Below are 20614 nucleotides of genomic sequence, written 5' to 3'. Positions count from 1 at the left end.
ATTATTGTGGGAATAGATCGTCAAATAAATGAACGACGAGGAGGGGTTGCATTTAATTGATCAGATTGCATGGATGGTAACATAAGACGCACACATTAAAATAACCCCAATAATATATATAAGATTAGAAGATATGTCTACGCACACATTAAAATAACCCCAATAATATATATAAGATTAGAAGATATGTCTATACTCATCCTATGAATTTAGTACAACTGTCTTTTCTTTCCCACACACTGATGCAAGATACGCACATGTGCACACTGCATTACAACAACCGACTTTTTGTAGGTCAAGAATGACAAACCAGCAGATATCACACTCTACAGAAAAATTTTAGAAAAAAAGAAAAAGAAAAAAAGAGACACTACCATCTAAAGGGTCATGATTAACTTATAACGGAGAGGCAAAGATGGCCGAGCAGAAACAAGCAAAAACGAAATCTCTGCCACTACATCTTGCCCAAGAGAATGAAACAAAAAGCTCGTCGTCCTATGTGAGATACAAAAACATGGCTGTCATACTATTGGGATGCATTTTCCAAGTGGATACAAGAGCTGTGGGCAGCCCACAGCTGATACAGCATCAAAAACCTGCAGCATGATTTGGTCCATGTATCAGCGTAAGCAACAAACGTGATGTCAAATGCAAACAGAAAAATCAATCTTACACTCAAAACATACAAAACGTTAGGCAACAACAACTTGCTGACAATACGAGCGACCTATACATAACATATGATTTATGTAAGCATAGGAGGAGACCATGCTGACAACCGTTGATTTTTAGCATTTTTCCTATGTAAAAATGATGACAAGCTCTTCCTTTCTAGGGTTCATGGAGTAATTCTGAAATTGTGACCAAGTTCTTTGCTATAATCAGAATTACAAGTTTAACAACATGCTGATGCGTCAGCAGTTCTGTCCTCCACATAATGATTCACATACACTACTAGAGTATATAGCATCGCATGAGAGAACTTAACCAGGAGCCCCAACAAATCTTCAGTGATAATGTTAATGGATGTCAATATTCTACTGTGAATGCATACAATTCCTCTACAGCATACAAGAATTGACCTCCAATTCTCATTGCATTAGCTGAACGTCAACACAGTTGCATGCGTAGATTGGTAATAATCTGTTGGGTTTTCCACTTAAGATTTGATTTCAAGGATTTTCATATACTTTTAGATGCAAACAAATGCAGAAAATGAAAGATGGAAAGAGAAGGCATGATTTCATCAAGTCCCCATATCGTCACAAATGCAACCTAACCGATTAGCAAGTTGCCATGTTCAGAATTACTCTCGATCTTCTATTATACTACACCGCTGCCATAAAAAAGATTTAGGCCTTGTTGAATAGTTTAACATACGACTAGACAAGCGTCTTACCAGCTTCCGGTTCTTTTTCATGGTGTTCCATTAGTTTGGCAATCATAGTCTACACAGGACTATAGCATTTAAAATGCATAGCAAGCGTTGCTTTGAAAATTATCTTGCACACAGCACTGATTTAGACTAGCCTCAGAAGTCAAATGTTTTATATATTTCAGGCCCTGTTCCCATTTTCAAATCTCAGAATGGCATGGGGGAAAAAAAATTTGTAAGGACTGAAAATTATATGATATAGTAGGAATATTGGCAGAAATAGGGTCATGTAAAAAAATGCTTCTCTCGTTTAATCAGTGGCGAAAATTATACAACTAGACTGATACTGCATTCCATCTAGTTTGAGCAGATTACACAGCAGTGAGTCTAAGTTCCCTTAGGCACCAAAAATTGGAGGTTTGACAATGGACATAAAAATGCACCTCCAATGGCTTTTAATCCATGGCTTTAAAATAACGGGGAACAATCAGTCATACATGCAGTTATGAGTCCAAAATTTTGGTTACCTACATAACAGTGAGATATTCGTGAAGAGTATGATTAACATTAAAATGTACAGTTAGAAAATATCACCACCAAGGGATAACAGCAAAATATACAGTTCGAAAATTCTCTGAGTATGCAAGTAGTATCATTAGCATGCCACAACTTACATGGTCTGCAAGCACTAGAGTGATAACAGTGACGAGTAGTTTAAAAAGTCTTTTCAGCTTCGCAAGGAGTGCAATCAGCAAAAGCTTATGCATGTTCAAGGGCATAAAAAAGCTTAGAAACTCGTCGCCTCAACAATGGTTCCAGGCGAAAAGAAGGAATACCGCTCTGCCACCTTTTTGCTTCATACATCTCATTCCATGCCTGTACTATCTCATCAATGTTGAATCCCAAGCCTAAAAGCAATCAAAGTTGTCAGAAATATTGGCAAGCAAAAATCAAATTACATTTTACTTAAAATGATTCAACTACACCCAAAGATATGCGTGTCAAGATTCACCTTCTGATGCAGTATCATTGGAACAGTGATTTTTTATCATAACAGCAATATCTGTTGGAGAAGCCCCAGCAAGTTGAAACTTTTCTACAGCAACCTCCAAACATTCTTGCCAAACAGGAAGCCCTAGCTTGAATTCCATTATTGATCTTTCATAAAGCATGGTACCCCACAACAGATTTATCTGAGACCTCATATTTGTTGCCTGCTCGGTAGCTTCATCTTCTGACACGTCCGTGAACATGTCATCCAACTTCATTTTCTGCAACATGGCTTTGATTTTATTTGGGTTGTGCAGATTAAATAAACGCAGTTCTTCTGCTTCCTCCCACATCTGCATACCCCTTTCCATATTTTCCTCAGCATTGTTGTAAAGCTGAAGAACTTCTGTAGAAGGCCACAATTCCAAATTAACATTTGTCCCAATCGCGTAATACCATGAAAGCTTTGCCTGCTCAAACTGTTGCTGCCCAAGAGCTAGAATGCCTTCATAGAAATTTGGCTTGATAAGAAGTGCTTCTTCATATTTCTTACCAGCTGCGGAGTATTCCTTTTGTGCCCAACCATATGCAATTTTCACCTGCTCTAACACAGACTCCCTTGAAGCATCTTCAGTGAGGTAAACTCTCTTCCTGGCCCTTGACATATGTACATTCCCCCAGTTGAACAAAGCCAAAGCAGCCATCTCCTGAAACTTCTCAGCAGCCATGTTGAACAGGTCTTGTGCCTCTTCACTCGTGACTGTCTCTTCCAAAGCCTCAGAGTAGAGCTTCATTCCAAGCTCATGCAGATCTAAGTAAGAATCAGGATCAAATCCAACATAGTTCTTGAATAGGTAAGCAAACTGGATGATCCAATCCTCAATACAAAATGGTCTATTTAGAAACTCCATACTTCTTCCCAAATTTCCATTTTGCATCTTTTGGGTTTCTTTAATGTCAAGTGTGTGCATTTCTTCTTTCCTTTTTACCTTCTCATAAAATGGATCTTGCTCTGGACTAACTTCCACGACATACAACCTGAAAGAACCGTGATCAGCAGCTGCTTCAGCCAACCTTAGTTCCTCAGTATTAGTGATTGTGACCAAATCACCTTCTTGGTCCCTGTATTTCATAAGAACAGCTCTCGATGTTGGGAACCGGTCACTTATAGCCTCCCTTAGCTGCAAAATGCTACAATTAGCAGGAATCTGGGCCCACCTTATATCTTCTCCAAACACTAATTTTATTGTCTGCTTAGGCTCTTTATCAGTGATGCTAGTTATTCTTTCCTCCACCACCAATTTATCTTCAGCTTTCTTCTCCTCGATCTTGTCCTCAACTTCCTCCTCAAATTTGCTCTCAGTCTCTGTTGCATTAATCTCCGGCTCAGAATTCTTTTCAACTTCTATAGCACCTTCCGCTCCTTCATTCTTGTCATCTACCTTCTTTTCTTCTATTTTGTTGATTTTCTTCTTTTGGACTTTCTCTTTCAAAATCTCTATTGGATCTGAAGTAAAAGGTGGTTCAACAGATTCAGGTAATGGGACCAGATCTACAGGAATGTCATTTGCAGTCGAACCTTTTTGCTCTATTGTTCTTTTCAACCTTTCATAAATCTCAGTTGCCATAAGATTGTTAGGCTCCATCTTCAGCACTGAATTAACATCTCTCAAGGCCAAATCCAACCTATTCAGAGCCTCATAACACCTAGCTCTCTTCAAGAGTGCCTTACTGTACTTAGGGGTGACTTCAAGAGCTAAATTGCACTCATGGATAGCCCTGGGGTACTCGCTCAGGCCCATCTGCATATAACACGCAGCCATATTACTCCGCAGATGGGAAACATCTATATGATTTCTGGGGAGCAATTTTATTGCCTTGTCATATTTCAACATAGCTCCTTCATGGTCCCTCTTTTGAAACAACTTATTTCCTTCATCCTTCAGGTCACGTGACATAGAAATGAAGACTGCAGTGTCCTTGTCATAAGCTCTTGGGCTATTCCCATTTCCTTTACTCTGCTTCACGTTGGATCCGCCAGATTTACCTCCTGATTGTTTGTTCTTCATACTTCGCCTCCCCATTGTCTATACAATACGTCTCAAGCTAAACTAATATTCACGTTCACAAAGTACCTTAAAATGTTAATTCGACCCCAAACATTTAAACCCAATTCAATCTAGGAAAACTAAGCGGGTGAATCCCCTTCTTTCTTTTATGAGAAAAACAATTAGCACCTTTAGACTCAGACCTTCAAGAACAAAATCACAATTTTATAAAGCTTCAAACTTTCGACTCTAGCAGCGAGCCAATCCAATTGAGCACAAATAGATTCACCAACTAGAAACAAGCTCGAATGTAGGACAACAACAAAAACCCACAAAAAAAAATAATATCTCGTAAAAACTCTGGCAACTAATCAAAACCACACACAAACAACTCGAAGAACCAAACTCTTTTATCTCTTCAATAACACACAGATACCTGAGAAATGGAAAGCCCGCAAATTATACCTAGAAATCCCCGTTTATTTCCCTCCAAACCAGGAGATATCCTAATTCAGAGGGAAAAACTGTAGTACAGAAAAGAGACCTTATTTGCAGCTACAAAATAAGAGATATTTGACAATCCAGATTGTGGCTTTATCCTTGAAGGAGTCAAGTACAAGTAAGGAATAATAATATATAAGATGAAGCGCACTTAACTTAAAGATTCTGACTTTCTTCAAGAACCATCAAATACGTTTCAGGAGGTTTCCGGTGAGAAAATTGGGATATTGGTTAAGGGAATTTGAAGAAATGCCGACCGCTAACGCCTTGTCGTTCTTTTCCTTGTATCTTGTTAAAGAGTTTCGAGCAATCCTGACCTTTAAAGCCACAAAAATATGAAGCTCGAAATTCTTTTTTTTTTTTTTTTCCCCTACCGGTGGATTTATGTATTTTTTCTTGTTGATGACCTCACCGCTATGACAACCCGACAATGGTAGTGGAGCCCGCACTTCCGTGTTATCCAAGGTTGTGGGGGAAAGTGTTCTTTTGCGTGCGGAAGCCAACGGCAAATATCTCGTTGATTTGACTGTTGACTCTCAACTACCTCAAAGCACTTGAAACCTTAAACAAAATGCAATCCCTAGAACAGACAGAGACCGTTCTAGAAAAAGTTTTTTTTTTTTTTTTTTGGAAATGTTAATATGAACACCAATTCCAAATAAAAAATTAAATGCTCTAGTAGATTTTCACTACCGTCAAGCATCAATTTTTATGAGCTCGTTTGGAGAACGTTCGTTTTTTCTGCAAATATACAACGAAAAAGGTTCTGGAAAAAATGGAAAAGGAAAGAAGAATTTGAGAGTTGCAAGTAACCCAAACTTGAAGTAAAGGTTGGACGCGGAACAGTGGCTCTTCCATTCCATTCCATGGGTTTCTTTCTTCTCCGTTTGGTTTTGGGTTGAAACTTGAAAGAGCAATTTGCCTAATAACTTCGAAAAGGCTTCGCTTTACGTTAAAGACGTGGGTGGAAGATAAATAGTTTTTGACCCCAGCCACAGGACCACATACAGTATATTGCTGATGACCATATATATATTCTACAGTAGAATCCAAATCAATACTCTATATATACTTATTAATGAGTAGGGGCTTGGTGTTAACAAAAAAAAATATATATATTACCATTATTTATTCATATTTTATTTGGAAAACACGTCAGTCACTCTCATATAACTATCATTACACTTCCCGATTAAGTGTTTAACAAATCTACTAATGAACATTGAGATTGCATCGCCTCCCCAAAATTTCTTTAACTAATTTTTTATTCTATACCTTTTTAATATTTATTTATTTTCTAAAACATGCAGATACATAATTACCTATAAACATTTCTCAGTTTACTATTTAAACGTACTTTTTTTCCATGTAACTATCGCTAAGTAGTAATTACAAACATAACAATCATTCTGTCAAAATAATTTAAATGACTAGAATATTCTTTAACAATAAAAATTTATATGTAAAGTTCATTCGCCATAAGGTACCATTAATTGAAGGAACAGCGAAGCACGACCCCAATGGTGAATAAGGCAGTGCAGGACGGTGGAATGCATGAAAGTGTGAGGCGGGGCGGCAGGTGGGCTGGCTCACCCACGTTGTTATCCCAGTCCAGCCCCCGAAGCCCACCCAACACGTGACAAAAGAAAAAGGAATCCCACTAACCGTAAACTGTCCACGCTCACGCTCAGTGCCAGTCTGCTCTCGCCGCTTTTTTTAAAGAAGATCCGCGTCCGCCCACGCTTTCCACCTGCATCCGCCACCGTGCTAGCTCCAACCTTTCAATTCAATTTGCAGTTTGTTAGTATTTCTTTGCATCACAAGCCACCGCTCAACATGCTTTTTTTTTTTTATATATATATATATAATTTTTTGGAGTTAAAACTTGGAAGGAAGGTAAGCTGTATAGTACACCATTTATATATTCAGTCCTACAATTTGGCATAAGCTTCGATCCTTTTGTGTTGTTTACAAAAGAGTATTCCCTTTGTCTTTTGAACTTCAGTGGTTATGTACTCATTGGACCACCGATTTCTTTGCTGATCGTCGGAGAAATTTAGGGGGTGCTTGGTTCTTGCTTTGGAATTGGAAAGGGAAATGGAATAATTCCTAGAAGTCCCACTGCTGAGAGTTTCGATCAATTCTTTTCAATTTGATCGGGAATCATAAATGGTCAAATTTTAACGCATGATTCCAAAATTTTAATTTTCTTTACACTGGACTAGACGTGCAATATTGAAATTGTTATAATTCCAAGTACCAAAAACCCTAATCCAAGCGCCCCTTAATGTGTATCATCAGATATGGGGCACATGGCCTTTCCACCATACTAAGTTGAACCAAGGGAACTGTACACCAGATTGTTTCGACAGAGCCATCGCCAATTGAGTTGTAAAGGAGCCAGATGCCCCAGAGCTAGCTAGCGAGTATAATCTTTATCATACATGCTAGAAGACACGGAATATTGGGGTAGTCAATGATTGAAGATATTGATATTAACAGTTCAGGAGATATTGATATGCCGATTCCTAATGTTTCCTAACCATTGAGCTCTAAGCTCAGTGGCCACCACCAAAATCTTCCGGACCACGGAGTCATGTGAAGTCAAAGAACCTTGTTAGAAATTTTAGTATTTTCTTTTAGAGGAGAGTGGGAGAAAGAAATGAAATCAGGATAGAAATTAATTTTAGGATGTACGAATGTATATCTTTGTAATTTTAGTAGTTTTGTTTAAATAATTTTTTAAACTTAAAAAAGAATACGTGACTATATTCATTTGATAAGAATTAAAAAAAAAAAGGAAAATCGTTCAAAACGTCCTTCAGATTTTGCAAAATAACTTTTTCGTCCCTCACTTTTAAAAATGTAATTTTATGTCTCTTACAAATTGACATTGATCAAATTTGGTCCCTACTTAGGTTTCTGACTAGTTTTTTTTTGTAGCAATTCACCACGTGCCTTGCACGTAATCATATTTTAAGGGCAAAATTGTCGAATCAAATTTTATATAATTCGATTCATAATCCCTCACATTTCATAAAATAAATTTTTTTGTCCCTTACATTTCACAAAATGAATTTTTTCATCTTTCACATTTTTCAAAATGAATATTTTCATCTTTTATTGATTATGTGTGTGAATAATTTTTTTTAAATTGGTGTATATATCTATTTGATTTCAGCTAAACAGTATGAATAGCATATGAAATTAAATAGAGATATATTATATACTATTCGTACTGCTTAAATGAAATTAAATAGATATATACATGGGTTTAAAAAAATTGTTAATTTTTCACTTATATTCATTTTCTTTTACTCGAAATTTGAAAATAAAGATGACATTTAATCCTAAATATTATCAAGTGTTTATATCAAATTAAATTTGGATAAAAAAGTAAACAAATGAAAAGTATGACAAAAAGAAATAAGTGATTGGCACTTTTAAATTTTAAAACAATCACATGACAAGTAATTCAATTGTTGGTTTTAAAAGTGTTTGAGTAGAAATTTTAGATTTAAACTGAAATTTGTTAGCACAATTATAGAAGTCGAATTATGACCCATTAATTAGATGACCTTATTATATAACTCAATAAATACATTATTACCAAAAGAAAAAGGTCACAAATATTGAATAGGTTCAAATGGTGAAATCATATAAATATATACATGGGTTTCAAACAAAATTATTAGTTTTAAACCCCTATATATATCTATTGAATAGTATGTGTATAACTACGATTAGCATGTTTAGATGAAATCCAATAGAGATAAATTATATATTATTCATATTATTCAGGTAAAATCAAATAGACATATACGTAGGTTTATAGAAAAAAAAAAGCTATTCATACACATAATCAATGAGGAATGAAAAAATTCATTTTGAAAAATGTGAGGGATAGAAAAATTCATTTTGTGAAATATGAGGAACGAAACAATTTATTTTGTAAAATGTTAGGGACGAAAAAATTCATTTTATGAAATATGAGGGACTATAAATCAGATTATGTAAAATTTTAATTTGACAATTTTCCCCTTAGAAAATGATCGCATACAATTCACGTGGTGGATTCCTACAAAAAATTAGTCAGAAATCTAGGTAGGGACCAAATTTGGTCAATGTGAATTTGTAAGGGATGTAAAATTGTACCTTTAAAAGTGAGGGACGAAAAAAATCATCTTGTAAAATGCGAAGAACGTTATGAACAATTTTTCCTTAAAAAAATGAGTGAATTGTCCTAAATGTGTTTCAAATTTTGAAAAGTTAAGAACCGGATTTATTTTCATTTTATGAAATATGAGGGACTATGAATCAGATTATGTAAAATTTTAATTCGACAATTTTACCCTTTGAAAATGATCTCATACAAGTCACGTGGTGGATTTCGGCAAAAAATTAGTCAGAAATCTAGGTAGGGACCAAATTTGGTCAATATGAATTTGTAAGGGACGTAAAATTGCCCTTTAAAAGTGAGGGACGAAAAAAATCATCTTGTAAAATGCGAAGAACGTTCTGAACAATCTTTCCTTAAAAAAACGAGTGAATGTCCTAAATGTGTTTCAAATTTTGAAAAGTTAAGAACCGGATTTATTTTGACCTGGAGACTAAAATCGCTCATATGACAAAATTTTGTAAACCAAAACTGCAATGCATTTTTCCGTGCAAGAAAATTTTGAGTTGTACTTCGTAGAAGTTAGAACACAATCTCGGACAGGTAAGAAAAGAAAATGATGACGTGTCAATGCTTGCCAAAGTATCCGCCTTGATCCACGTGCCCAGGCGTGATTGGTGAAAGTGCGTCAGGTTGGAATTACTAATTGATCACCATCTCCTCCCTCGAGAAAATTTAACGGAGTATACAAACCTTAGTTGGGGAAAGTTATACCGCTTTGTAGATCATTGCCAACCGGAATTTTATTTTTCTTCAGACATAGAAATTAGGGTTCGATCAAACAATCAACAGAGAGAGAAGAAGGCAACGAAGATGAAGAGACAGACATGGAGTTGGGTCCTACTTCTATCCGTTAATCTCTTTAACCTCGCTGCAGTCTTTTCGGATCAAATTTTCCCTGCTCATACTGGTATTCAATATCAATAATTCCATTTATTGAACTTATTTATTTTTGTTTTCTTTTTTTATTAGCTGGGAATTTTTTTCGTCGGATTTTGCAAGTTCAGTTGCATACTTGGTTCGACATTCTTAGTATTAAGATTGGAAATTCATGCCTTTTGAGCTGACTGACTTGGGTATGCTTTAATATTTTGTTGCCATTTGCTTTTTGTTTTGATATTGGATTATTTTCTGTAACAGTATCTAATACTACTATTTAAATGTTTGGTCCAGAGTAATAACATCAACTGGTTTACCATTCATATCCCAGATTCTTAGCACACTGCTGCTTCTTTATGTCTTTATTTAGATTTGGTTTGAGCATTTTCGTAGTCGTATGGTATCTGGGATTTAGGGACCGAGCTGTGGCCATTGGCGCTTGATGAAATTATCCTACTTTCTGGGATGGCATTGATGAATTGGTATTATCTAGCTTAGTTTTCTCAGTGTTATTTGGATTTTTAGCTTAAATGTGTGTGATCATTCGTGTGTCGTACTGATGGTCTTATTGGGGTGAAACGAAGCAGCGAACAGGTCTTCCCTTTGGAAAGCCGGGAGAGGGAATTGGTGCAATGGCTAGATTTCTTCTGGCATAGTTTTTGAATTGACTACACTGGGCAGTTTCCTTTAGTTAGAGTTTGTGAATTATATAATGGCTACGTTTCCTTGAGGAAATCGTGGGGAGTTCAAACAGTAGGGTATTACAGATATCAGATTGGCTCTAAGACTGGTACTGCTTCTTAGAAGGCTGCTTATGTCCTATCTGTCATGTGGGATTGTACGCTGGGTTTGGAGCTTTGGTTTTTCTAGAGAAACTAGTTCTATGGTTGGTTTTTGCATCTTGGTTGAATAGGCGCTTTTCGTACTGGTTTATTTCTATATTACTATTGACTTGCCTATTCAATTTGTGCTTCAAACTTATGGTTGTTCGGCTATTCTTGACATCAGGTGGGAGTTTCAGTAGAAGTTCTCGAGAACCTAAATATAAAATCGAATTCCATACAGATGATGCACCTTTTCATCCTGTAAGTGCTTTGGCTTAGGACACTACTTTGTTTTTGTTCATTCTTCTTTGTTCCTCCGGAGGTTTTGAAGTACTTTACAATTTAGAGAGTGTTACCTTAAGATAATCTGGTGCTTTGTAATTTTTATCAGTAGGATTGTTGTCTAAATTGCCTGTAGAAAAATAGATTGGCATAACTCTAATGTAAAAAAGGTGAATAGTGATTGTTACCTGATAAAAGATCGTCTAATGGCATTGATTTTACAGGATGACGACCAAGAATCCTTGGTTATGCCCAATAAAAATGGAGAGAAATTTCTATGCTTTTTGCCTAGGATGGATAAAAAATCATCTAATGGCATTGATTTTACAGGATGACGACCAAGAATCCTTGGTTATGCCCAATAAAAATGGAGAGAAATTTCTATGCTTTTTGCCTAGGATGGAGAAGTCCAAGAGCGGAAAGCTTGTCAACCAACAGAATACAAGTAGTATGATCCTGGAGACTGAAAAAAGCATCAAATTGAAGACACCAGATGAGCTGCTTGAAGTGTTAAAGGATCGTTGCTTTGTTCGGGTCAGATTTATCTCGTCCTCTCTAACAAAGGATGAATTTTGTCTTTCTTTCTTTATTGTCTGTTGAACTTTATTGCCACAGTTACCTCAGATGTTGCTTCCATTCTGGACTCTATAGTAACATTGACCAAATTCTGCATGCAGCAAGAGGGATGGTGGTCATATGAATTCTGTTATCAGAAGAAGTTGCGCCAAATTCACTTGGAGGATGAGAAGGTTCTTAATATTCATTTTCTTCCTCTTGTAAATTGAACAGATGCTATTATCATAATTTATTGTTTGGAATAGTTTCAAGTTTGTTCATATTTGGTTTCGTTTTGGCTTATTCTTTTTTGCCCTTTACCATGTTGCAATGGTCATGGGAGCTTTATTTTACTGGAATTGTATCTGTGCAAATAATTGATAATTGGGATAATGTTTTAGGTGGTTCAAGAATTTATCTTGGGAGCATATGATGCTGAGGCTACTGCTGCTTACCACCAAAACCTCTCTGACATCTCAACATTGAAAGATCCCCGCTCAAAAGATGCATCACAAAGGTATCAACTCAACAAGTTTGAATTGTTGGACACAAGTCAAGCAAAGATATGTAATTTACTTACAAATGGTCGGTGTGGATTACGTGTTTTCCCCTTCAAATAATTAGTTATGCTTCGCATTCACACAGGTATCATGCTCATCAATATACCAATGGAACAATCTGTGACTTGACAAATGAGCCTCGGGAAACAGAGGTAGAAACGTATGATGTTGAGCTCTTTCTTGTTCTCAATCTTTCTGTCTTTTCTCCCTTAAACGAGGTCTAATTTCAGGTGAGATTTGTTTGTTCGGAGCCCAGAGCTATGATTAGTTCGATCACAGAACTATCAACTTGCAAGTATGCTCTCACAATCCAATGCCCAACCCTCTGCAAGCACCCGTAAGACTCTCTTTCTCTCTCATGCGTTCATGCATGCACAAGCTCTTACTCCAGAGCTCTGCCCTCCCTATCAGTCGAAAAAAAAAAAAAGAAAATGGTCGAGTGTGACTTGTATACAGATGAAATATACCAATTATGTTTCTTTTCTTTATGCCTTGAGTAAATTGTGAAGCCTGTCTTTTTCTTCTTTTTTTTCTTTTTTTTGGTTGGGCACAGCACCAACCAATCATAAGGTATGTTATAGTTACTGAAGTCTCTTAATGAGGTTGTGAAATTTTGGTGACATTGTGTAGCAGCATTTCAAGTTATCCCTTTTACTTCTTTGCCCCAGCTAAAATAGTTACAAGAGTAATTTTAGAATTACGTAACTCTTTTGAACCAACGTTATCTTTGCTTGGCTGGTTCATGTAAAATGATAGGAAATTTGGAGGGTGGTCTATACAATTTAGAAACTGCAGAATATGTTGCTTTGCTTATCTCAAGTTTCAGGAGAGGTCATTGTAAATTACTCAATGACCTTGTGGCATTTTGGCTTGACCTCTCCTAGTTGTTTCATTGTCATGATTCCTAATAGTAACAAGTTGTGGTTAGACCGCATTGAACTCTAGCCACATTTCTGCAGCTCAAAATATACCCGGACGGATGTATGATAGTATTTTGTTGCCCTGACCATTTGCAGGTTGTTCCAGGAAGAAAGACCAGTTTGGCATACCATTAATTGTAATGCACTCCCAAAAGACTACAAAGAAGCTAAAGTGGGGGGAGACTATTTCCAAGATGAAAAGATTGCTATGGTTACAGGCCTTGTTCATCCATCTGGTTTTGATTCTGAAGAATCTGCTACGTAAACTGTAACCACCTTATAGGACAAGAGAGAAGTTCAGCAAAATGCCAAGTCAGCACTAAAGATTTTCTGACTCCCCACACCTGGAGATCAATCACAGTTTTGCAAGCATTCTGCACCTGAATTAAACAAATTCTATTATCACAATCTTCTTACATTGTAAATTTTGGACATTACTGGCAGTAATTTGTGAGATGGATATTGTTTAACGGAACAATGTAAATAACACATTTTGCTCATAGTGCAAGGACTAGTTAATTATTACTTCATATTGGTAGAGCAAATGGGCCGCCTCCTAAAACTCTTCTAAGCACTAATAGACTTGGAACTTGATTGCTGTGATGGCATTCTCCGTACCGGGTTGGGAACAAATTTAGTGCCTCAGCTACGATAAGAACAGTCTTGTCACGTCCCTGCTTGTGATTCTCTTTCAGCTTCACCTGCATAGGTTTCTGATTATTGAATCAAAAGGACCAAAAACTGACAAGACTAGCCACAAAATAACCAACTTGTCATACAAATGCAAGACACTGTATACTTGCATTGCAGAGCAACCGCAACACGAGTAATTCATGATCTTTAACCATCTTAATTGCAAAACAAGAGCCAACCTTAATTGCAGTAGAAGAACGACATGCATTTCCGTGAATCCCATGATATGTTGCACCCAAGAAAGGATTCAAAAAATTAACGTGGGTTTCTAAGCACATTCTTAGGATGTGTTTGGATTGTTTGTTTCTGTCGGAAAATATTGTCGTTTTCCGTGATCACATTTCCCTATCACCTTTTTTCCTCACATATATCAAATCGCTACAGTAATTTTTCCCTGAAAAATGATGAAAAATACAATCCAAAATTTCTCTGAATTCTGGTTTATATAGTAGTAGAACGTAATTTGGTTTCGCGACGCTCATCCAACTCAACTAACGTGGGTCGTCATTTGCCTTTTGCCTGATCTCGACCGTCTTGATTGACATCCATTTCACAAGTCATCTATGACTGGTGACTAGCAAAGTTCACAACCACATCGGGGGTTAGTTAATTCTTAGTAGCAGGGTGGTTGTGTGAGTTCTAGTCCCACATCGGAGAAGGGGTTGGGGTTTGCTGGGTAGATAAGTCTCCTGGAGCTGCTCCAAGAGTTGCCGGCTTTTGGAGTATGCTCTGGGGTTTAGGTTTGTTGAGTCAGTAAGAGTCAATTGACTTCCTGACAGAAAAAGACGAAAGCTTCTACGAATGTTCTTTCAGGTAGAAAAATGTACAAAAGATTTGATCATCTTTCTGCTAATAAAACCTTGAGATAGTTGCTCCATCTCGATGCCATTTATCCAAATTCCATTGAGTTTAAAGCTTGGCTCATCCAGAGCCAGAGCCCAACTGGTGCACGATTTCGGGATATCTAAATGCTACAATTACCATTCATATTCAAATCTTCCTCAACAACGTAGAACACTTGCTTTTGGAAATCAAAAGCTGACCTCTACTTTACATTGGGAAAAGCTAAACACCGATAGAATCTACTTCAATTTTTCTTCACTGTTCCCGTATTATTATGAATCCGGAGACAAAAATCCAGCTATCGGGATATGTAGAAGTCATTGCTATTACCTGACGAGCAACTAAGAAAAGATTATTGTGACAAGTAACTATAACCATAGACAACCTTACCTATGCGCCCAAAACATATCATCATTTTTTCACCACCAACCTGTCAGCAAGAGAAAATAAACTTCCTGTTAATCTCAAGGACGGGGATTGGAAGCCAGTCAAATATTCCGACCATTTTTGTTTAATCAGAAAATTGATAAAGTAATCGACTTTTAACATGCGACACAACTGTACAGAGCTCAATCTAGCAATCGATAATATAAAAACCTTCTTATAATCTATAAACTTTCTCGTCCTCAACTGCAGAGTTGAGTAAAGTCAGATACTCGTTGATAGCTTCCCCTTCTTTTGTAACATCAATGTCATAGTCAGAGAATGCATCAGCACCATGCAATCCAGTAGTAAGTTCATCTTCCATCTCCACATCCCGCTCCAAATCTTCCTTTCGACCTGATGGACCTCCATTATCAGCTTCACCGCTCAAAGTTGCACTGTTAGCTGTGTCGTTCCCTCCACCACCTCCTAAATCGTGGTTGCTGACATCCGCTGTTGCAGAATTTTCATTCGGTTGTCCAACTAAAAAATTTAATGCTTTCTCTTTTGTGCCAAACATGCGAACAGCTTCAGCCACTACCAAACAAAAACAGACCGACCAAAAAATGAGTCATAGTCCTAGGCAATCAGTGTAAGTAATCACATGATTCTTGCCTTTATTAATATATCAAATTGTGCTTTGGTTCGTAACATGACCAAGTCCAGTGTTTCTTGTTAAGTGCCTCCAGATCATCACATGGCCAAATGTCAAAAGCATAACGTGTCTAATGCTAACCTAAACTGTGTATTTCTTGCTGCGCTTCCCTAGGCACAGAATATTGGTTTTTGTATGTAATGGAAATATTGGAATATTAATGTTGCCTAAAAGTCTTGCACTGTGGTTAACTTGATAATTTTGATATTCTGCCACCATTTGCAACATTTCTTACTAATAATTCAACAAAGATAAAAAACTTTTGCCAGTGCTAGTACTTATTGCTTTAACCTTAACATGCTCAGGACTAACACAACTACTAGGAAAAATGAGAAAAGGAATTAATCCTCCCTCTGACAAAGAGGAGAGAAAAACAAATAAATCATTATCAAGCCTCGCTCAAACAAGTTGAAAATTGCCGAAATGGAGAAAAAGAAAAAGACTAGTAGACCAAATCAACAAAGAACAAGGACATACATACATAAGTTTGAAATGACACCAAAACAATATGGCTACAAACTATGTACCTGAAGCTCTTGGGAATCCCATGTCTACAATCTCTTCAATTGCAGCTTCTGCAGCTTGACGTAATCTTTTGCTCTTCCTAAGTTCAATATCAGCCTGCAAAGCAAACATTTAGGTAAATACTTATGGTTTGAGCACAAAAGCTAGAAATACGAGGCAGTCCAAGACAGCAAGAAAATACCTGTATGGCAGCATTAGTTTCTGGATTGGTCAAGTCATCCAGAGACTTCTGAATGTCATTTTCATTTCTTCGTAAGGCTTCTGCAGCAAGCTCTTTTGCAAATCTACAACCATGCAACTCATAATGTTCAGATTATTTTTGTTCCTGCCTCACCCAGACTAGTGACTACAACCATATAACTGGGCTCTGGCAGTCCATGTTTCACAAAGAGAAGACAAAAGGTAAAACTTCTTAAATTGATAGAGGCCAAATCTGAGATGGGTCAAGCCATCATTGGATTCCATAACAAATCCAAATCAAAGAATCTCATACTTGTGCCTCATATATGTGAATTAACAACTGCGATGTTTAACAAATTAAGCGCTACAATTGAAAGATCAAGCTCCTTATGAGACTAGTTGCTTTTCAACATACACACAGAACATAGAAGTGCAGAATGTCAACAATAGATTAAAAAAAAAATACATGGAACTATTTATTCTTGAAATCACATCTTGGTTTGATGACTTTGTGGATATTCAGGCAATAAATAAGTTACTATTGTTATTACAATATCATCTTGCAACCTTATAAGCACAAAATAATAATAATAATAATAAAGAAAATAAGATATACCCAAAATGTATAGCTTCTTACCCAACTGTGACCAATTCATTCAATTTCTGAAGATCCACAGCTTTCCTCAGTGGTGTCATTCCATATCGCTTCTGCTCACTGCAAACAGGTGGTGCAGTTTATAAGAATTTTTACACATAGCAAAAGTCAGTTTTACTTTATAGAAGAAAAGCTTACAAAATCTCCTGCTGTCGCCAAAGGTCCTCCTCCTGTTTCTTCATCCTTTTTGCCTTTTCCTCAACAAGGAAGTCAACAGCACTCTCGATATCCTGGTTGCTCATGCGAAGGGCCCTCTTTGCATCCCGTTCTTTATACCCCATTCCCTTGAGCAATGATAAGGCTTCATCAGGCACTTGAAGCTGTTGAAAAGTAAATGTAACTACCAGTTGGTCAAGACAAAACTTACACATATCATTATCAGAGAAAGAAAAGATGACTAGCAAAAAAACTACTTTTTAAACAATAAAAGAAAGAGGGTGAGGGCTTCAGAACCTTTTTTTTTTTTTTTTCCGGGCTTCAGAACCTAAAGTTTTGTACAAATCTTATATTAAAGGGATTTTTCAGCAGTGGCAGCATCTAACTAGAAGTAAAGCAAAATTTTTTTTTAAAAAAAGAAGGCTAGAATTTTTTTTTTATACAAAGTACTATTTGCCAACATTTATCAACCTGCATATAAACAAATATCAATACATAACGTATCAAGTTCTGCTAACCTGGAAGAATTTTATTTGAGCAGCATTCAAGGAAGCCCTAGAATTTTCTACACGACCACTGTGATATGCAACTACTCCTTCTAAAAGCTCCAGCCTCAGGTACCTTCATATGAAGTGCAATCAATTACTGTGAGTACTGGCAACTCTTTTGGCTAGCAATACAGACAAATCATGATGGATAATCCACACTAAAAGAAACTACTCACAAGGATAGCTCAGGAAACCGTCCTCCTTGGAGAAGTCTCAGACGAATAGACTCCTTCCCATGAGCACGCTCAAGCCCCTCTCTGGCTTTTGCAAGTCGCTGGCCAGCCACTGTGAGCCAGCTAATATCACGGAGCATAAAATAGCACCATACCATGTCTATTTGTAGTATGGATACATTGTCAACCATCTGAAAAACAAATACCAGGTATTATTATGTTAGAACATTTAGAAAGATCAAAACCAAGCCACAGCACATCCATCCCAGTAAAAGTAAGACATTGTAGAACTCCATGTACCAAAAGCAATTTACAAAATAAAACCTTTAGTCACTGATTTGGCATAATGTTCAGTAGTAATTAATAACATTATAAAAGAAAGATAAGGAAAAAGATGACCAAAACGATTGCAAGCAAACAATATACAACCTTGCTTCTTAAATTGCCTTTCTATTTTATGAATATGGAGCTCATAATGCAAAATAATTGCGGCTTCAATCAGTTTCAATCGTGAAAAAATGTTCACGAATTAGAAAAGTCCTGTAGATTTGAAGGGATTGTGATTCACTTACTTCAATGGCCTTTGGATTGCATAGAGAGAAAGCCTCCTGCATTACAAAAAGAAGTAAACTTGAGTAATTGATTTTTCATCCCAGACGTTAGCAAGTATTATATTAAGGCATTAATTCAAGAAAGTACCATAAAACATGTTAAAAACTGGTTTAGCTACAATTATTTGCTAAAACACTTATCCCTGAGAGAACACAATAAAGAGTTTCAGATGCAAACCTCGCCCATGATAAGCACTTCAAGTGCATCCTTATATTTATGTTCTCTAATCAACTGCTTAGCATTTGCATGCAGCATAAGACCCATCATTATTGCTCTGCCAGAAATCAATCACAAATGTTAGCAGGATTAGTTTGACCATCCCATCCACCTAAGGGGATTAGTTACTGCTGTGCATAAGGCGCACAGCCTAACCAATCGAGGTGTTTGTGAGACTGCAGGGGTGATTTTATGCTAATGTTGTTCATATAATGGTCAAGATTCATATTTTCACCATACCTTTGGTCAGTCTCAGAGCCCAGCTGCACTTTCTCTCCACTCTGATTTTCCAGCTCTAGATTAAAGTTTTCAACAGGTAAAGATCCTTCAGCATGTCTCTGGGCTAGTGAAGTGGCAGCAGATCTGCATAAAAATTGGGATCAGCCAAAAAGCTAGAAAGAGACAAAAAGCAAGATTCAATACATGAGTTTGCACACGTCTTGTGGACATGGCGCAGAACATGACTATGCATTGTACGGTTATTATACACAAATTTTGGAGCTCACGAAAACCAAATTTAACTAATTAGGGATTGTGTAATTTTTAGCAAAATAAAGAAGGCTTTCCTCCTCTTTGGTAAAATGACCTCCTCACCATGTCTTTGATCATTCAATTTAACAGCCACTACCCCACCAATTCCCCCAAGTAGTTCACAATTCTTTCTTATAAATAATCTAACATACAATTCGACCCATTTAGCGAAAACACACGAGAATCCTTGATGCCCAAAAATCTTTAAAAAGACCAAAAGAAGCCCACAGCTTATAGCCCAAAATAGAAGAAATTAATAGCAATATTCGACCTAGGAAACAAAGAAAAATCCAACCCTGAGCCTAAAAAGTTCGGCATGCAGATAGAAATTCATGATTAAACACTACTAACTTGATCCTGGAGAGGCGTTTAGAGCGCTCTTCTTCAGCCAAGAATTCCTCTTTCACTTTGCCTTGATCAGCGGAGACCCTGGAGGCCAAAATTTTAGCGTTGTTTTTAAGACCCAGTTGGCTGAGCTTTTCAGTGCCATCACCATCTCTCAAGACTTTGCCCGCGGATATTAAGTTGATCGTCTGGGGCACAGCATGGCAGCCCGATCGCTCGGCCACCTCTTCTCTCAACATGGCCACAGTCCATTCTTCTAAATCCACTTCCAGTACCCCACTCCATGCCCCTCCTATCTTCAATTTCGCCATGCCCATCCTTCCGCCGGGGAAGAAAAAAACGCAGCAGCAGAACAAGAGAAAGTACTGAAAACGAGTAGCCAGCCAGAAGAAGACCAGGACCAACTAACTTAAAATTAGTGTGATTAAGTGTCATATGTACCCATTGGTTTATACGGAAATTGAATCCTGGTGCTGGTGGGTTAGATTAGCTTGGCGACCAAGGCTTGAATTGACCCCGTCTTGAGTTGACCCCGGCTGGAGGAAGAAGGCTTGTAGTTTGTATTTTATGCTCCTCTTTGGAAAGTACTAAATGTGACTTAAGGAGAGCGTCTGGAGTTGGAATCCTTTGTGAACTCCATCACTGTTTTTTATTTTGTCTCCAACGAAAAAAACAAAAAAAAAAAAAAAAAAGTAGCACGATAAGACTTCGTATTCTCTACGACAAGCCCAAGAGGAACTGTAAAACAATTATTGTACTAGTTACTTTAAAATCCGAGATTAAAAAAAAAAATGGCCTACTAGTTACTTTAAAATCAATGAAAATGACTATTAGCAATATTTGGCCTACTAGTCACTTTAAAATAAATGAATATGACTATTAAGTCTATCAAATAATGGCATAAAATTTTTAGTGAGAATAATGAATTGTCCGATGATCAAAAGCAAA

The 20614-nt window shown here is 37.0% G+C and overlaps 3 protein-coding genes across 6 annotated transcripts; 1 reads left to right on the top strand and 2 right to left on the bottom strand.

Annotated features, from left to right (window-relative positions):
- Positions 1–337: 337 nt before the first annotated feature.
- LOC113692665 (protein PHOX1) lies at positions 338–5208 on the bottom strand. Its single transcript, XM_027211133.2, has 3 exons — positions 2388–5208; positions 2050–2283; positions 338–596 (listed from the first exon to the last, which is right to left on the bottom strand). Exons 1-2 carry the CDS (start codon positions 4447–4449, stop codon positions 2135–2137), a joined length of 2211 nt encoding a protein of 736 aa, XP_027066934.1. The 5' UTR covers positions 4450–5208; the 3' UTR covers positions 338–596; positions 2050–2134.
- Positions 5209–9726: 4518 nt separating this feature from the next.
- LOC113692663 (protein OS-9 homolog) lies at positions 9727–13641 on the top strand. Of its 2 annotated transcripts, none has more exons than XM_027211132.2 (8): positions 9727–10001; positions 10979–11055; positions 11407–11610; positions 11754–11825; positions 12033–12148; positions 12277–12343; positions 12422–12528; positions 13208–13641. In XM_027211132.2, the coding sequence occupies exons 1-8, from the start codon at positions 9905–9907 to the stop codon at positions 13374–13376; spliced, it is 909 nt and encodes a 302-aa protein (XP_027066933.1). In that variant the 5' UTR covers positions 9727–9904; the 3' UTR covers positions 13377–13641. The 2 variants fall into 2 exon arrangements, with proteins under 2 accessions (XP_027066933.1, XP_071908604.1); XM_072052503.1 differs by having other exon boundaries at positions 9863–10001; positions 11301–11610; positions 13208–13536.
- Positions 13642–13796: 155 nt separating this feature from the next.
- On the bottom strand, positions 13797–20219 carry LOC113692662 (uncharacterized). 3 transcript variants are annotated; one of them, XM_072052502.1, is made up of 13 exons: positions 19673–20219; positions 19031–19153; positions 18752–18848; positions 18535–18570; positions 17966–18153; positions 17760–17862; positions 17224–17405; positions 17068–17145; positions 16432–16534; positions 16253–16346; positions 15245–15607; positions 15038–15077; positions 13797–13812 (listed from the first exon to the last, which is right to left on the bottom strand). In XM_072052502.1, the coding sequence occupies exons 1-11, from the start codon at positions 19981–19983 to the stop codon at positions 15249–15251; spliced, it is 1674 nt and encodes a 557-aa protein (XP_071908603.1). In that variant the 5' UTR covers positions 19984–20219; the 3' UTR covers positions 13797–13812; positions 15038–15077; positions 15245–15248. The 3 variants fall into 3 exon arrangements, with proteins under 3 accessions (XP_071908603.1, XP_027066932.1, XP_071908601.1); XM_027211131.2 differs by lacking the exon at positions 13797–13812 and having other exon boundaries at positions 14766–15077; XM_072052500.1 differs by lacking the exons at positions 13797–13812; positions 15038–15077 and having other exon boundaries at positions 15081–15607.
- Between the last annotated feature and the right edge of the window lie 395 nt (positions 20220–20614).

The sequence above is a fragment of the Coffea arabica genome, chromosome 6c, assembly GCF_036785885.1.
Source record: "Coffea arabica cultivar ET-39 chromosome 6c, Coffea Arabica ET-39 HiFi, whole genome shotgun sequence".
Classification (NCBI taxonomy): Eukaryota; Viridiplantae; Streptophyta; class Magnoliopsida; order Gentianales; family Rubiaceae; genus Coffea; species Coffea arabica.
This window is presented reverse-complemented; position numbering and strand designations above follow the sequence as displayed.

Coding starts and splice junctions, on each gene's coding strand:
- LOC113692665 (XM_027211133.2), bottom strand. CDS start 4,449: ATGGGGAGGCGAAGTATGAAGAACAAACAATCAGGAGGTAAATCTGGC. Junction 2,284..2,387: donor CAATGATACTGCATCAGAAG/GTGAATCTTGAC, acceptor GATTGCTTTTAG/GCTTGGGATTCAACATTGAT.
- LOC113692663 (XM_027211132.2), top strand. CDS start 9,905: ATGAAGAGACAGACATGGAGTTGGGTCCTACTTCTATCCGTTAATCTC. Junction 12,149..12,276: donor TCAAAAGATGCATCACAAAG/GTATCAACTCAA, acceptor GCATTCACACAG/GTATCATGCTCATCAATATA. Junction 12,344..12,421: donor ATGAGCCTCGGGAAACAGAG/GTAGAAACGTAT, acceptor GTCTAATTTCAG/GTGAGATTTGTTTGTTCGGA.
- LOC113692662 (XM_072052502.1), bottom strand. CDS start 19,983: ATGGGCATGGCGAAATTGAAGATAGGAGGGGCATGGAGTGGGGTACTG. Junction 18,154..18,534: donor GCAATCCAAAGGCCATTGAA/GTAAGTGAATCA, acceptor TTTGTTTTTCAG/ATGGTTGACAATGTATCCAT. Junction 17,406..17,759: donor CTCAAATAAAATTCTTCCAG/GTTAGCAGAACT, acceptor ACTTTTCAACAG/CTTCAAGTGCCTGATGAAGC.